Raw genomic sequence first — 18,115 nt, forward strand, 5'->3', positions numbered from 1 at the left:
GGATCTGACCTCAGACACTGACTAGCTGTGTGAACCTGGGCAAGTCACTCAATCCCTGCCTGCATAAAACTGGACATGGAAATGGTAAGCCACTCTACTATCTTTGCCAAGAAGACCCCATGAATAGTTAGTCCACAATGTCATGAAAAGTTGGACATGTTTGAATGACTCAACAACAAAAGCTAAACAAATCCTATTTTAGGAGCATATATAAGAAGTCTATAAAAAGGGTCTTTCAGAGTGACTTTAGGAGGCATGTAGCAAAGTATATTATGATTTTCCAGAAACTAAATGATTCATCATACCTTATAATCAGATTTAGAGAAAGACAGAGAATTGGAGATTATCCAGTACACTTCATTTTATGAATAAACTAAAGCCCAGAGATGTTGTATCATGTGCCCAAGGACAAAATACCTGCTGATTGACTGACTGAATGGTAAGTAGATTCAAAACTAAGGCTCTTCCACCATATCACAGCAACTTGTGCTGGGTCACAGAGCTAAGAGTGGCAGAACTGGGATTCAAAACAAGGTCTTCTTGCTCCAAGGCCACAGTAGTTTTCAATCAACAAGTTAATCAATAAGTATTTACTACATACCAAGCATTGTGCTAATTTTTGGAGATTCAAAGACAACAAAATGAACTAGACCTACTTGAATATCTTTTATTTCTACACTCTTCAACCTTGAGAATGTTCCCATAATGGCAAGAGATTTGATAGGATTTTAGAATACATGAAAGGTCATATCCTATGGCCAGAATGAGAGAGGTGATAGTCCCATGATACTGTTTCTTGGTCAAGCTAAATATTGGGAATTGTGTCTAATTTTGAGCTCTTCATTAGCAAGTCATATATCATCCAGTTAACTAATCAGGATAATAATGAATAAGTAATAACAATAACAACAATGGCTAGCATTTATTTAGTACTTTAAAGCTTATAAAGAAATATATATATTAATATCACATCTCATTTGATATTAATAGTCCTTTCAGGTAGGTGCTATTCAGATAGGAGTTCCATTTTATAGATTTGGAAACTAAGGGTGAGAGAGATTAAGTGACTTGCTCAAAGTTATAATCTGGTATGTATGTATGAAAGGCAGATTTCAGACTCAGATCCTTCCTGACTCTCAAATCCAACTCATTAACCACCATGTAATCTTTTGTTGCTCAGTAGAGTCTGACTCTGTTATCCCACTTGGAGTTTTCTTGGCAAAAATACTGGGGCAGTTTGCCATTTCCTTCCCCAATCCATATAACAGTTGAGGAAACTGTGGCAAACAGGGTTAAGTGACTTGCCCAGGGTCCTACACAACTACTAAGTGTCTACACTCAGATTAGAATTTAGGAAGATGATTCTTCCAGACTCTAGGTCCAGGGCTTGATGCACTATAGCACCTAGATGCCCACTACACAACCTAGCTACCTCAGTAGTGCGGGCCTAGATGTCATCACATATAAAGATCAGTTGAGGAACTTTTAGCCAAAAATGATAAACATTGTATTTTCAAATACCTAAAAGATACAGATACAATTTATTCTGCTTAACTTAAAGGCAAACTAGGAATCATAGGTGAAAATTACAGGGAGGTAAGTCAGTTCAATATAAGGAAGAAATTCTTAATCAGAGCTTTTGAACAATGAACTGGGCTGTCTCAAAATGAAGACAAGCTCCCCAATACTGGCATAAATATTGTGTAATGGATGGACAGAAAATGCTTAAGGTCAACATCAAAGGCAAAATTTACAATGGAAACACACACACACACACACACACACACACACATACACACACCTCAATACTTCAAAACTCAAATACTCAATATTCAAAACTCAGATTATAACATGAACCTTACTACAGAGCCTAAAAGCTTGATATAAGAGTGTATGGCCTTTATGGCAACACTAATGCTATTAAAGGGCACTAGTAATAACCTTTTCATTTTGCCAATGAAGAAAATTCATTACATCTATAAAATCGACAAAAAGGAAAATGGAGATAAATATGTAATATTATATACTTATACTGAATAAACACATGCAAGTAGGGTACCTTGTTTTACATGATCAATATATGTTCCAAAATCCTTCACTAAGTTGAAAATTGTGCTTAATAGTGAACTCCATTATTTAATAGATTATTTCTTATATGAATATACCTATGCACTTTACAACTTTTCTTAGGCTTGTCAGAGTAATCTGCATCATTACTCTTATACTTTGGGGAAATATTAATAACTAGTGTTAATGAAACAAAGAGCACTGCTACAACATGAACACCACTTGCTTGTGACAAAGGCTGTTGCAGGAGCTAATGTTTGGTGGAGGACAATGTAATGACTCACACTAATGCTACTCTGAGTGAGAATGAACATGATTAGGCAAACTGTAGTGAGTCTTTATGCTGCCTGAGAAAATTGCATGGACTTAGCACATAATTAAACAATTTTATTTTATGTATTATTCTGTCTTAAATTTTTTTGACTGCTGACACCTGAATTCTAAAGTGTTGAGTTCATTTAAAGCAAAGTCTTAATGTGTCTATTATGTTTTATTAATTTTATAAGGTTTAGGAAATTTTCCTTCCATGTATGTGTATAAACACATATATACATTGGTCTTTTGTTTCACATGGATTTATTATCCAAAATTTGGAATCTATGATGAATATTAGGCATGGTCAAAGTATGCTATGAGTAAAAACAAGCAGAATTTTTTAATTTCAGAAGCACTCCTAAATCTATGCAATAATAATCACCTTTCATTTTAAGATCTGTAGAGATAAAAGGAATAAGTCTTACGTTTGGTGACTTGCTGGTCTTCTGGTGACATTACACACCCGGTACTTTCTCTTCATCTGCCCACAGTGTGTTATCTCTACCTTTAGACCTAATAAAACAAAAATTCCATACTTCTAGGTCCCTTTGAAATTATTCCCAGTCTACAAGGCATATTCATGTTTTTGTGGTGACCCCTCTGCAGAGAGAGAGAGAAACCATTTTTCTTTATAAGTGCAGAGATTCTGTTTGAGATATGATCTGCCACTTTGAAGGGCCCCCAGGCAATACACACACCATGTATCAGCATGCCTGTACTTAAAACTTTCCAGCATAAGAACCTGCTAGAGATTGTACTTTAGAAACACAAATCATTCAAGAACTCATGGTCACCTTTCATACCAAAATGGAAATTGGAATAGAAATTCAGTTGTGATGACTTTAGAAACAAGCAAAAAATATTTTCAGGGATTGGATGAGTTGCTTTTCCACTGTGAAAAATAGGGCAAACCCTCAATGATAGGCTGAAACTAAGTAATATCAATTTACTATCCAGTCTTAAGATGCTCTATATTATAACTTACTTTAAATTTCTTTCTCACTTCTCTTTGCCCAACAGATGACCACGTAAATATGAAAACATCAAGTAAAGAACTATTACAAAAAGAAATGGAAAAAAATGAGGGGAGATATAAAGTCTGCCTATATTATCTGATCTCTAACTACAGTATGGATGTCTCATACTCTTTGTCTTGTAGACATAAAACAAAAACAAATTGTTAATATCATAAGAATTGAACCGCAACCACAAAAGATTGCCATGAAGAGACTTAGTTCTAAAGGGAAGACTTACAATCTATTAACTCATATAGAAATACATTTTCTCCCTAAATGACTGGTTTGTAGGTCATTGTCAAGGAAGTTGGAAAGTCCTCTATCTCTCAGTTGCCTGCCCCAAAAGACTTGATTATTCAGAAAATGACTGGGTACATAGCTCTCATAACCTGTGAAATGCATTTCATTTAATCTTCAAGGAAAGGCAATTAATTCCTACTGCCACCCCCACTTCCCTGTAAAAACATATAAATGAATAATAGCTTGCATAAAGTAGTGATAAGCAGAGCCTGTCAAGTTTGGCAGAATTAGAACATTTTAACCTCAACACAATAGAGAACATGCCTCACATTCTAATTCAGCAGAATAAGACCAAAATCCCAACAAAAGATAAAAGTGACACTTCCCAAGAGCATTGTACTCTCCATATATGAACCCTTACCTTTGATTTCTTTGGTAAACTTTACCCTTTGGGAATCTGTCAGAGGTTTCTGTTGCTCTTCAATACTTTTGAAATCCAAAACTTCACAAACAAATTCAATAACTGGCTGTGCCTTGTAAAAGGCCGTTGCTGAGACTATAGAGAAAGAAATATGAAAGGCATGGCCTAGGTTATAGTGTTAACTGGATATTTATACAAAAATGTAATGAAATTCCTAATTGGTGTTTTTCTATACCACAAAAACCTTCACTTTATATAAAGGAGGTAATAATAGTTGTGCCATTTTGGGCAAGTTATTTATTTCTCTCTTTGTTTCATTGCCCTGAATAGAATGGGTTGGTGTAGACCCCCTGGTGGCAAACCTACGGCACGCATGCCAGAGGAGGGGGACTCAGGGCACATGCACTGTCACCCCAGCACAAAGTTCACCAGGGTTCATTACTAGAAAGTCAGAGGGATGTGGGGCCAGACTGCTACCCTCCCCCTCTCCATAGGCACCTAAGGGACGCTTCTCACATCACTCTCCCCTCTAAAAGGTTCACCTTTACTAGTTTAGACCAAGGATTCTTAACAGGTTTTTTTGTGTCATGAGTTCCTCTGACATTCTAGTGAATTCTAAGAACCTCTTCTCATACTAAAAGATCTTTTAAAAAAAGTAACTGAAGGAAATGTTAAATTTCAATTAAAAGTTCGTAAAAACAAAAATGTAACATTTTTTCTCTTTAAACTCAGAGATTACCCACCCCCAACATCTATGGGACTGGTGGATAGCAGAACACCAGGTCTTTAAGATCTCTAAGGTCTTCAGCTCTTAACATTTCATAATAATGTCATATCTGTATATTAAGATTAGCTTTTTTATGGCATATAACTAGAACACATAATGTGGAAAGAGGAAGATGTTTATGTCTTAACTCTCATACTAGATAGTAAACTCCTTATACTCTTGGTTAGGAATCTACTCTTATTCACCTTTATACTCTCATAGTGCATTGCATATATTAGGTATTATAGAAATATTTGTTCAATTGAGTCATGAAGAAGAGAACCAATTAATAAGTCACAAATAATATTGCATTTAACATACTATTAGAGGTGGAATTGCTTATCAGTTCTGGGAGGGGGGAGAAGAAGAGGGAAGGGAGAGAACATGAATCATATAACCATGGAAAAATATTTCAAAAAATAAAATTTAATTTTAAAAAACACTGTGGAGATCAAACCTACAACCATACTATAACCATAACCTCATTTATAATAATAATATAGTATTCAAATAGTGCTTCAAGATTTCAAACTTGTTGTACATATGGTATCTCATATTTTCATAATAATCCTGAGAGGAGGATGCTATCATTCTTACTCTGTAGATAAGGATACTGGGGAAGATAAAGGTTAAATGACTTGCCTAAGGTCAAAAGCTAATGAGAGGATAGGAGCTATGTGACTCAGTGGACTGAAAGCCAAGCCTAGAGATGGAAGGTCCTGGGTTCATATTTGGCCTCAGATACTTCCTAAATGTGTGACCCTGGACAATTAATTCCCATTGCCTAACCCTTTTTGCTCTTCTGCATTGGAACCAATACAAAGTATTGATTCTAAGACAGAATATAAGGGTTTTTTTTAAAGGGTAATGAGATTCTATTGAGTCCAAGTCCTCTGCTGTTATGTATTGCTCCACCTAGTTCACTATACAATTTAAGTCTAGAAGGTATATGGAGATCATCTAGTCCAGGTCATTCAACATGTTCCCTACAGAACCAGCACTAGAAGCTAAATGGTCCAATTTGAGCAACAATGCCTTTTCAACACACAAAACCATGTTTGGTGAGCACTTTGGTAATCAACACTCCATGAAAACCAAAAAGAAACCCTTACCATCAATGTTCAACATCATTTTCCAAAGTGATGGTCGGACTGATTGATGAAATCCAAACCAAACTTCCCTTCCCCCACCAAGAGGGTTTGAGCATCCCTCTGATGCAGTAAAAAATGATCGCCCCACAGGTGTGTACCTAGATTCAAGAAATCAAGTCATTACTAAGTACAAATTACTTGTCAAATAATTTGACAACACCAACTTTAAAAAGTATAAAAAAGCAAAATAATTATCTGTCAACAAGTATTTATTTAGCATGTTCTATGAAGCCAGCCTGTGGCGCAGATTAATTTTGGGTCTTAAACTTTAATAAGACATGATCCCTCACCTCAAGATAGTTCTTATGTAGTGAATGTAAAGATAATCAAGTGCTATCATAATTTTTCTTTAAAATACTAGAACCATGGCTAGTACACAGCACCCCTAAGTTGTACCTTACGCCAAGCTACAGCATAGAATCAATAGAAGTCAAATTAACCTGCAGAGATGATAAAAGACAAGGAGCATGAAAGAAAGATGGAATCAGCATCAGAAAAATGAAGTTCAAAGGCATGCTCTTCCAATGAATAGTCATTTGACAAAGGAAGAATCTTAGCTTTATTCCTCTGACTCCTACGTGACAATATCTACTTAACAACCAATTTTGTTGGAGTGGAAAGTTATGGATAGGCATACTGGGATACCTGGCATTATGAAGACTCCAAGAATTTTGGCTGTTTAAATTTTCAAGTGTTTGAGTTGAGTTAACATGACAAATTATCTCAGTATTCCTCTTAATGGAACTGAGACTGACTTAAGTAGCTACAAATGACTAAAAACTGGGAAATGGGGAGACTCTCTATTGGCCACACTAACAGGAAAGGCAAGCTCTAGGAGGAAGTAGAGAATTGGATAAAAATGGCAGTAGGTCCAACATATTCAAATCCTATATTCTCCAAGAAGCCATGAAACTACTTCTGCCTGCACTGATATCACAGAATCAGATCATAAGAATCTTCCAAGAAGGAAGAGTCCCCAGGAGTCAAGAATTACAATACCTTTCTGATGTGGGAATCTATTATGTGTCTTAATCCTTTCCTTGAAATCCTCCAAGAGGTAGCTCCTTCCATTTCTAGAAAGCTTTAATTGGCTTTTGTTATATTGAGTTTTTAAAATCAGTCTCTCTGAAACTAACACAGCCCTTCAACCTAAAGCTATACTCTGGAATCAAGCAAAACAACCTATCCTTTTTCCACTTGGCAATTCCCTCCAGCACCTAAAGTCCATGCACACATCTGCTTTTGGATAGCTCCTTGTATTATTTTCTAGCAATTTCATGTGCAGAATCATGAGGGATAATCAAAGGTAACCTCAGATATAAAACACTTCAAGGACTCCCTGACTGACAAAATATAATCTAACAGTTAATAGCACATATTGAGATATTGCTTTAAGGTTTGCAAAGCACCTCATATATTATCTCAATTGAACAATCCTGTGAGGTAAGTCCTATTATTATTTTTTACTTTAAAAAGGGGAAATCTGGAGTTTAGAAACAGCGACTTACCCAAGGTAACACCACTAGTGAGTTAGAAGGAATCTAAATGCAAGTCTTTGACTCCAAGACCTGCAATTTTATCCACCATGTAAAACTATCTCCCCAAAAGACTTATTTTTTTATTATTATTTTTCCGTCATAGCCGGAATATGTAAATTCCTAAAGAATTAGCTCTCACCATGGGATAGGCATTGAGTAGTCACTTAATAAATATCTATTTACTTGTTGGAAATATTATAGAGGAGACTAGAGACGATATGCTAATAAACATTTGACAAATAGCTCCCAAAAATGTAAAAATGCAACACACTTTTAAGTATAATCTATATTATTCATATCTTCTCATTACTTTTTTAAGTCTAGGCAATCAACAAATAATTTAGTAAAATGACAAAAGTCCTAATTTGTAGCCATGTGTTGATTTCCAAAGTATAAATGTTAATACTGTAATCTTAACAGTTGCATATTATGAGCCAGTATGAATAGCCTATAGATGACTGAATGATTAAGAATCATAGTGGAAAATGTTTGAAATCAGGGATCAATACATACTCGACAACAGATTCCCCTCTTCAATCTCTCCAAGCAATGTTCACCCTAAAATGCCTCCGTTTAGAGATCTCTAATCACTGAAGAACTCATCAAGGCAGCCTATCTCTATCTTGGGATACTTGTACTATATATAGGAGCCTCTAGTACCTAGATCTCAAACCATTAAGCACCTCTGGTAGAGTAGAGAAGAAAAGGGTACAGCTGAGTTAAAGGAAAGAACAGGAAACATTCTCCAAATTGAATTAAGGAAGAAAAGTAATAAGATTTATAGTAGGAAGACCATGGTTCAAATCCCACTTGTGATACTCTGTGAAAAAGGGCAAGTTCTTTAAACTTATATCCTCATTGGTAAAATGGGGATAATACTTGTAATGCCTACTTCAGAATTACTGTAACTCTCAAATGAAATCATGATAGGTACTTTGAGAGCATTTTCAAGTACAGCCCCAATGAGTAGATTCCATTCACAGAGTCACTGACAACACACGTTAAAGGAAATATGCTGTGTGAATTTGAACACTTCCTAGGATTCATTATTTGCACTAATCAGGACTGAATGTGTTTGAACATAAGTTCTTCATATTAACATTTTTGGGGTTGAAAAGTTTGATATAAAGCAGTCTTCTATTTTAAGATTATGCCAGGTCTTTATGACAATATCAATTCCAATCATGACTTGTTACACTGCCTGGTGACAACCACTTGCATATGAAAAATTTTCAGGGAATAATAAAAGCTCACAGCTTTTGATATCAGTTTTGACTGTATGTCTTAGATGCATCACACTTGTTGGAACCATGGTTACCCTTCCTGAAGCAACACACAAGGACCATCTGCCAGCAATCTACTAAACCAAAGGACAAACAGAATGTAGATGTGGAAATTTTAAAAAACACCATTCTTTCATATATGTAGAAGTGTAAGATGGTTTATCTCCTTAAGCATATCCAAGGCTATCTGTTGTCAAATACTCACTTGAATTGCAGTATTGGTTCTGTGTTTGTAGTGTGTGTAAGATGGAGGGTTGAAGTTCCAGTGATTATTATTCTTTCCATATATTTGTAGATAATCTATCATTTGGAGTATATATTTAAGATATCAATATACTCTTATTATCAAATGCCCTTTAGGGGGTAGAGATCATGGCTTTATTTGGCCTTTAAAGATAAATAAGAGATGTTTAGATGAAAGAGTAATCCCTAATTCCTAAAAAGTACCTTTCTGTATAACCAAAGCTTTCATTCATCCACTCTTCCTGTTGAGAAGCATTAAAAAGAATTTTCATAAGGGAAGATCTCTCTAGTTTTAGTTGTTGGAATGAACAAAAGTGATGTTGCTTGTCCTTCATTTTTTGTCCATTCATTTGTCCATTCATTTTTTGAAGAGGACCAATGATATCATGGGCTGATGGCTTGACTTGTGGGTAAACTGGACTTACATGAGAAAGAGTTGCATAAAGTTCTCAGCTTCACTCTCTCTTCCAGAGCCATGGAAATACAGTGGCAAGACAAAAATCAGGATGACAAGTAAAGGCAATCTCAAGGTCTGACCAAGTTCTAAGTACTTCAAAGGTATCCAGACTAATTAGACTAGACAAATAAATATTTCATCTAATTTGCAATTTTTTTCAGTTTGAAAATTCTTGGGCAACATTCTAGTTTGGAGATGGATTTCTTTCAGGTACTGATCAACTGGTTAATATACAAAGTCCCACTAGGTCTCCTTACCTCATGGATGGTAAATGCCTCATCACTACATCCAGAGCCTGGATGGTTTCAAAAGGGACGCTTGGCAGGCGACCAGAGAGTGCATCATGCAAAGCCTGGAGACTCACACATGACATCCACTTTATGGCCACCTTAAATATCCTGTCTTTTCCTTCTCCAGGCAATGTGACCTCCAACTCCACCTGCAACAATATTAAAATCAGACAAGATGATTCTTTCCATATCAAAATAGTGATGGTAGTTGAAGCTACTGAAGGAAGCACGCTAGATTTGAATCCAGAATTAAGGTAACTAAATTCAACTGGGATACATCTTTACTGAGTGGCCATAACAGGCCTTCCTGACACTGTACTCACCTTTCAGGAGATAGTAAAAAAATGAGCAGAGTCCGAAGAGAATTTATAACATCACTGGGAAAACAGTGATCTGATGAAGATAATGATTATATACTAAAATGGACAACATATATAATAGGAGCCATTACTTTCTCATGGGACCTTAAAGGGAGGGAATAAAACTAGCATCTTTACATTTCTAAATTCAGAGAAAGGAGCGAGATATTGATGTGATTTACAGTAATCAGTCAACAAATATTTATTAAGTGCCCACTGTGTGTCAGGCACAGTGCTTAGAAATGCTTAATGATCATAACAGCAGCAGCATCTACCAAAGAGGTTTCAAATACACAACCCACAGATGTTGCCCAAGTAAGTCAGAATCACATTAAAATGTAATTGAGAAATATTTAACACAAATTTAAAAATACAAGAAAACATATAATGTTATTTTATGCTTTTCTAAGTTAATATGTAGCCCCCTTTCTTTTGGATTAGAGACCACTGATCTAAAGGGTTTTGTAATTAACAAAGTGTTTTATGCACCTCATCTCATTTGTGGCTTTGGTTAACATTTTATAGGGCTTTGAGGTTTGCAAAACACTTTACAGATCCATAAAAGTGAACTTTCACAAGAATATGATGACCCTCCCCACAGGTCTCATACAATTTTAAGGTTTAGATGTTATCTTATTTGATTCTTGAAGATACTCTAATTATCCACATTCTAAAGAAACTGAGGCTAAGAACGAAGTGACTCAAACAGTTGAGAAGTATCTAAAGTTGGATTTGCACTTGTCTTCCCAACTCCAAGCCTAAAACTCGATTCCACTGAACTGCTGAGTAATTCAATACTACCTGCACAATAAATCAGTGAGGTGGGTTGCAAAAATGTTAGACCCAAATTTAAAATTTTTTTTTAATTTTAAAAAAGTCATGAGAAGTTATGGGGTCTAATCATCCAAATAGTTCATATATATATATAGCATGTCTAGCATTTCCCTGATATACCTAATTTGTCTCCTGACTACAAATCTGGTCCTCTTCTATCATCCCCCACTGCTTTGGATATGTGGGATAACTTCTAGATAAAAGAGAGAACAGTTGAAGACATTTCAAGCTCAAGAGAATATATTTTTAATAATATTTCCAAGAGAGCTCTTACAATGTAATCATAAGACAGCAAAATTTGAGCCCCTATAGCTTGAGAATTGTCTGAAGTCTATAAGGAGGCTGTAGAATAGGGCCTGCAGATGGAATTCACTTTTAAGGCATTTCTGAATCCCGTCAAAAGCATAAAACTTAGCTGTTGATTAAAGAATAAGAAGGCTAAGAATGAAAAGAAAGCCCAACTCCTTAGGTGATTGTGGAAGAAGGGTCACTTAGTGGAAGCAAACTAGTGATATTTGATTTCTTGATCAGTAAATATAAACTTCTAATGCAGTTAATAATGCATAGTTCTTGTGATTCTGATATTTTTCTCCATCACATCTAGGAATGTGGAGATTAGAAAAATAATCAGGAAGTCATCTGGTTCAAACCTCATGCAAAATACTAAGACTACCTATAATATTGCCAACCAGCACTGATCATGCTTCTGTTTAAAGGTGGACTGGAGAAGGCTTTTGAAAAAGATACTGACTCATTTCTTATTTAAACTTTTCCAGGAACACTTGGTGCACTCTTTATCTAAACAGTGCTGTTTTAAGCCCAATGGAACATGAAAATGCAGGGCAGGGTTAATTCTGTGGTTGATTTTAATTAATTTAGGATTTTCTATTTGGGAAAATATTAGAAACCTCAAATCTGCAAATGAAGTATAACAACCAACAGGGGGCTTTTGTCTGCCATTGATATATGAAGCAATCTTCCCTTGGCTAGGATAGAGTTTCAAAAGAAAATTCTTAAGTTTAAAAGAACTTATATAGATACTTTCTTTTAAATTGTGTTCTATGGTCTTATGCAGTCTAACATAGGCTGTGTGGACAGTGACTGAAAGATTAACTTGGTTAATAAGATCTTCATTTAAGAAAGATACAAGGACAAATTCAAGAGTTAGTGTGGTGTCATGGAACAAATGTTGGATTTATAGTTAAGAATATTTTGACTCGAATCCCAGCTCTACTACTAATTACTTGTGTAACCTTAGAACAAATAACTCAATGAACCTCAGTTTCCTCATCTGTAAAATAAGTGGATTAGAAAGCCTGAGGTCTTCTACTTCTAAATATATGATGCTAAGAATTTAAATGTGAAAAATGAAATATAATTAAGTTGATAAGTGATTCTTGCTCATCTCAAACTATTTCCAAATGAGGAAAGGAAAACATGATGATGTCCTTTTGCTGAATATTCAATGTCCTTCACAATTTGTGCACTGTTTAATCTATATGTCCAATCTTCATATACCCAGTGTTCTCCATATTGGGGTGAATATGCACAACAAGGCAGACAAGATATTGATCAAGGTACAAGAAGAAAATATTGTAGCTATTTATTTTTATCTAAAATAATAAATTACAATTTATAAACTTTGATATGTAGTTTGATGCTGAAACCTTCACTCATATCACGTCACACATCACTTATGATATACAAAGTATGCTGAAAAAAGAGAATTCCATAAGAAATGATAGTTCTCTTATTTGATTTTCTTTTAGCCTATTGTGATATATTACAGCTTATATGTATGTTATTGATTCAGTGGATTTTGGATTGCATTATCTCATTTTAACTAAAACATGGAGAAGTGGCCTAAAAACATTCTTGCAAAGAAACCATGAATTAAGGATATTATTAATAATGCAGGCACAAGTGAATAATAAAAAAATGGCAGAGCTGACAATTGAACTATACTATTTTAGTAATTTCAGTATGAGTTCTCTGTCAGCTTTATTCTAAGGAAAAAATGAAGTTCTAATCAAATAGTAAGACAGCAAAAAAAATACACAATTATCAAGATTACTTGAAATGTGGGTTTATAGTCATAACTGTTAACAATGAATCTTGCTCTGAACATAAATTGGGTCATGACATATTAGGTAATGATGGTATGGAGTCATTATGATTAGCAAGACATTTTAACTTTTGTTGCCAGAAATGATGTGCCACTTTATAATTATCTAACCCATTTAGAAATTTTCTAAACAAATTGTATTAAACTAAGATTTAAAAAACAAAACCAAAAATGCTCAATATTAATCTCACAAAACATTTTGTATCATTAAAAAATGTATTTGTATATGTTTTAAATAAATTAGCACAAAAGTACAATGTATAATAAATATATAGATATCAGGGGTGAATTAAAAAAATTTAAACAATAAGGTTAGTCAAATTATTGCCTAGAAATAATCCTGAGCTTCTTGCCTATATACTGTTTTTATGTTGTTTTCTTTGATTTTTTCCTAAGTTCTGCTGCTTTAAATCCCAGTCTAGCTCACATGCCACCCCTTATGTGAATCAACTGGCATGTATTTATTAAGCACTTATAATATAGCTGCTTAAGAAATAGTATGAACCAGTGGGAGAAAGTACAATATTTGGAGTCAGGGAACCTGGATTTAAATTCCATCCTTGTCACATACTAGCTGTGTAGAATTTGAAAAGGAGAAATGCAAGATGGGGAGAAATATCCAAATTAAACATAATAATATAAATGATGACAATAAATAACAACATTTGCTAGCATTTACATAATACTTTAAGGTTTGTAAAGAGCTTTACATATATTGTGTAATTTAATCTTCACAACTATCCTTTTAGGTAGGTGGTGGTCATCACTATTTTATGATTAGGAAGTCAAGGCTGAGAGACATGAAATAATTTGCCCAGAATCACAGGAGTTAGTAAGTGTCAGAAGTAGGATTGGAACTCAGGACTCTAGGTCCTGAACTCTATCCATTGTACTACTGAGCTGTCCAATTGAAATGAAGAGCAGCATGGTACAAAAGAAAGCATGCTACACAGTTGGAGTCAAAGTAACTCAGTTCAAAAATTGGGCTTTGCTACTTATTGTCCCTATAACCTTAGACAATTCATCTAATCTCTCTGGAGCTCGAGATTTGGACTAAATGGGTTTTGAGTTCCTTTTCAGTTCTAGATATATGATTTTTTTGCTAATTTTATAGTTATTTGGTTTAAGCTGCAGAATTTAATTGACCCAAAAGTTTTATCAGATTTCATTCCATGTAACAGAAACACTAGGTTAATGTTTATAAAATCATTTGAATAACTATAAAAGACTGCACTATATTTTTAAAAATAAATTATTTCCAACTAGGAAATGGCTGAATAAGTTGTGGTATCTGATTGTGATGGAATAATACTACATCACAAGAAATGATGAGCAGGTAAATCTTTTAAAAACTTGGAAAGACCTACATGAAACAATAAAGAGCAAAATAGGAAGGCACCCAGAGAACAATATATACAGCTACAAAATTAATATTTGAAGAATAATTTGAAGAGGTGTGAATGTCCACCTCTAGAGAAAGAACTGACAAACAAAAATATGAAAGACATAATTTATATATACTTTTTTATTGAGTACCCTTTGGTTTAAGGAGGGGGGAGTGGAGTTGAGTTACCTAGGATTAAAGAATTTCAATTAAAATTTTTTAAATTATTCCTAGAATGTTTTTCTTTTAGCAAAATATTTGGTTTTTTTCTTGAGAAACAAGTTATTCTGTTCTTTAACACATATACATACACAATCATTGCCACACATACAAAAAATAGATTTATACAAGAAACTGTCTCCCTTTCATATCATTTTCTTAAAAAAGTATTTAATTCTGCAAGTTACTTTCAAAACTGATTTGTTTTTCCTTCCCAACTTGCTTTCTGTTCTTTTATTCATTTTACATTTTGTTTTCAGAACAAGACAGAAGGTTCAGTTCAATGATAGGATCAGGAAACAGATAAGTTTTTTTTTCTAGGAAGTTGGAGATGAAAAAGAAGGCTGTTATTCAGTTGTGTCCAACTTTTCATGGCCCATTAGGCATTTTCTTGATAAAGATACCAGAGTGGTTTGCTTTTTCCTTCTACAGTGTTTTCTCGATCAAGTGACTTGCCCAATTGCAGAGCTAATAAGTATTTGAGGCTGGACTTGAACTTAAGTCTTCTTGACTAGCCCAGGCACTCTATCCTGCTCCACCTAGCTGTCCTTGAAAAAGAATAACCCAAGACAATAGTTTGAAGGCATGATAAGATCCTTTTAAAAGGTTATGGGATGTCTAATTTATGATGGATAGGCAGTAGGAGATGTAAAAATGGAGGTCAGCAGAGGTTGCAAGAATAGATCTAAAAATCATTTGCATTGAGATGAACGTTGAATCTATGGGAACTAATGAAATCACTAAATAAAACAGTATGGAGGGAGAAGAGAAGAAAGCCTAGGACAGAGCCTTGATAGACAATGATAGTTAACTGTGAGTGTCCACCAGTGTATCAGTGGGCAACTGACATGATTCAAGCTTCATCAAAGGAAACTGATAAGTAGTTAAAAAGGTAGGAAGAGATCCAGACAAGGAAACAAGGTGGGACCTTAAGTAACTTGCACAGGGCCACATAACTAATAAATATCCATGGTATAGTTGAACTCAGGTCTTCTTATCTACAAGTCCAGAACTGTGCCACCTAACTGCCATGAGAGATGCTACTAAGCTAGAAATTGACAAAAATTGGCAACAGACTGAATATTGTGGGGTAGTGAGATAGTACAAAGTTGAGGATGATTATTCTTTAGGTGTAAGCTTGGGTGAATGGAGGATACCAGAAGGAAAGTTAGGAAGAGGAGAAGGCTGGGGGTAACAGTGGTGGCATTCTATTCATTAATTAATTCATGTCATCTCATTCTATGACGTGATAAGTCTATTTTAAAAGAGAGTTCATTAACAATAGTGACAAATAGGATTTAGCTTTAGGATTGAAAAATGTAGGAAAAGGTCCATGCAAAAAATTCAATCACTATAGCACAGAAAAGAACCCAATTCTCCTCTCATCTGAAAACCATCTGCCCTTTTTTGGGTATCATGGGCCCCTAGGGCCATCTGGTAAAACTTATGGACTCCTTCTTTGAATAGTTTTTTTTTATATTGCACATATTTATATGTACATATAAATAAATATGCATGCATTTATTTAATGCATAAAATACATAGGACTACAAAGAAAGCCAATTATATTGAAATAGTCATTTTCCCCCTCATCTAAGTCCTCAGACATCCCTCTTCCCATCCATCTCTGGATCCCTTTAGGGTAGACTCCAGGTTTCAAATCTCAGATTTAAGGTAACTAGAATTAAAGGTTCTTATTTTTAAAATGTGATTATCTTAGGAGTGGTATACAACTGAGAACTAGCATATATATTGCTCCAATCCAAAAAAGAAGTTATACTTGAAGATTAACTAGAAATCAAATACATTATTACCACCCAGATCAAAGAACACTAAGCTTCCTGGTTGTCCTGTGCCCTAATAATCTTATGTTTATGGGTATTGCAAACCAATTATATTCCCCAACCCCAAGATTATCTACATTGTCCCAAAATATAAATAATAAGAATAATATCTTACATTTGGATTGTCCTTTACAATAAAGTGCTTTCCAAAGAGTATGGAAATATAGGTCCCTTGAGTCCTCTGGGATTTTTACCTGTACTTTCAAGATAGTACCAGGATGATAGAGATAGACTATGCCTCCCCATTAGCCTAGAGATAAGTGATGGAGACAGGGGAGGAGTCATAATAGGAACAAGACCTTCATACTCTGAAATCTTGCATTTTTCACCAGTTAGCACTGGTTAAACATAAGCTGCAGTTTTGGCATTAGTCAAGCGTTAATTATAGATTGATCAATCTTACCCATTCTGTGTACTGGATCTGTAATATTCTATACTGGGCATCAGCTTTGTGCTTTGTCTGTTTTATTAATTACTTAGATTGTTCTATACTTACTTTAGATTAGAGCTAGCCAGAACTCTAAGGTATGATTAATTACCTATAGTGGTCCTCCAATGTACCACATTCTCCCCCCACCACATTCTAGAAGGGCAGCAAGACCATTCCTACATTGACTAATAATGACAAGGACAACAGGGAACAGGGGACATGCACAACACATGCTCCTTATGATATATATGTCAAACCGAAAAACATGCCTCTACCTGAATTTGGTCATGCCTATTTTCCAGGGTTTTCAGAAGATGTGAAGATTTCTCTGGAAATCCTTAGACCCTAATAAATATATCAAACCTGATCCACAGAGCATGGAAGCTGTTACTATACAGAAAAAGCTGATACTCCACACTGAAGAGCTACTATTCTATTAGCTCCAAAGAGGCTACTCTACCATCAGCCCTAAAGCTATCTGATTAGCCAAAAGACAATTCTACCAGCTATTAGGCGATTATACCACCAAAAACCTCTTCTTCAAATAAAACTTTTCTTACTTCTAGATTGAACAGAGTTTGAGCCTCTTATTCTTGGGGTGAGACCCTGCTACAAACTTGGGTATATTTCTCCTACAACAATAGCAACTCACATTTATTCACATCAGACTTAGAGTTCCCTCACAGCAGGAACAGTTTTGTGCCTTTCTTTGTAGCCCAGTATTTATCAGTGCCTGGTACACAGTAGGTTCTGAATAAATGCTTGTTGACTTAACAGCAGTTTATAGGTTTTAAAAGCTCTTATGGTAGCAAGATGAAGTAGAGTGAATCAGAGTCAGTCAAAAAAATTAAGCATATGCTATGTGCCAGGCACTGTACTAAGCATTGGGAATATAAAAAAAGGAATAAGACAGTCCCTGTCCTCATGGAACTTATAATCTGATAGACCAAGACAATTCCTAAAAAGAAGCTGAAAAGGAAAGGGGAGAGGATAACCAGTATAGGGGCAGGAAAAAGTCCTAGGAAATGAATTACAGAATTCAAGAGAGAGCAGCTGGTTAGGAAATAATTAAGTGCCCTGAGTGCCCTTGTCAAATGGAAACTTTAGGAGGAGCTCCCAGATATCTACCCTCC

At 35.0% G+C, this 18,115-nt stretch overlaps 1 protein-coding gene across 1 annotated transcript in view; it reads right to left on the reverse strand.

Moving 5' to 3' along the window:
• AGO2 (argonaute RISC catalytic component 2) overlaps nucleotides 1-18,115 on the reverse strand; it is a 66,904-nt gene that overhangs the window by 36,203 nt on the left and 12,586 nt on the right. Inside the window, exons 3-6 of the mRNA XM_044669256.1 lie at nucleotides 9,755-9,936; nucleotides 5,938-6,074; nucleotides 4,060-4,194; nucleotides 2,808-2,895 (exon numbers count right to left, since the gene is read on the reverse strand). Of these exons, the coding sequence (XP_044525191.1) occupies nucleotides 2,808-2,895; nucleotides 4,060-4,194; nucleotides 5,938-6,074; nucleotides 9,755-9,936 (542 nt within the window). The remainder of the gene's footprint in view (nucleotides 1-2,807; nucleotides 2,896-4,059; nucleotides 4,195-5,937; nucleotides 6,075-9,754; nucleotides 9,937-18,115) is intronic.

The sequence above is a fragment of the Gracilinanus agilis genome, chromosome 1, assembly GCF_016433145.1.
Source record: "Gracilinanus agilis isolate LMUSP501 chromosome 1, AgileGrace, whole genome shotgun sequence".
NCBI lineage: Eukaryota > Metazoa > Chordata > Mammalia > Didelphimorphia > Didelphidae > Gracilinanus > Gracilinanus agilis.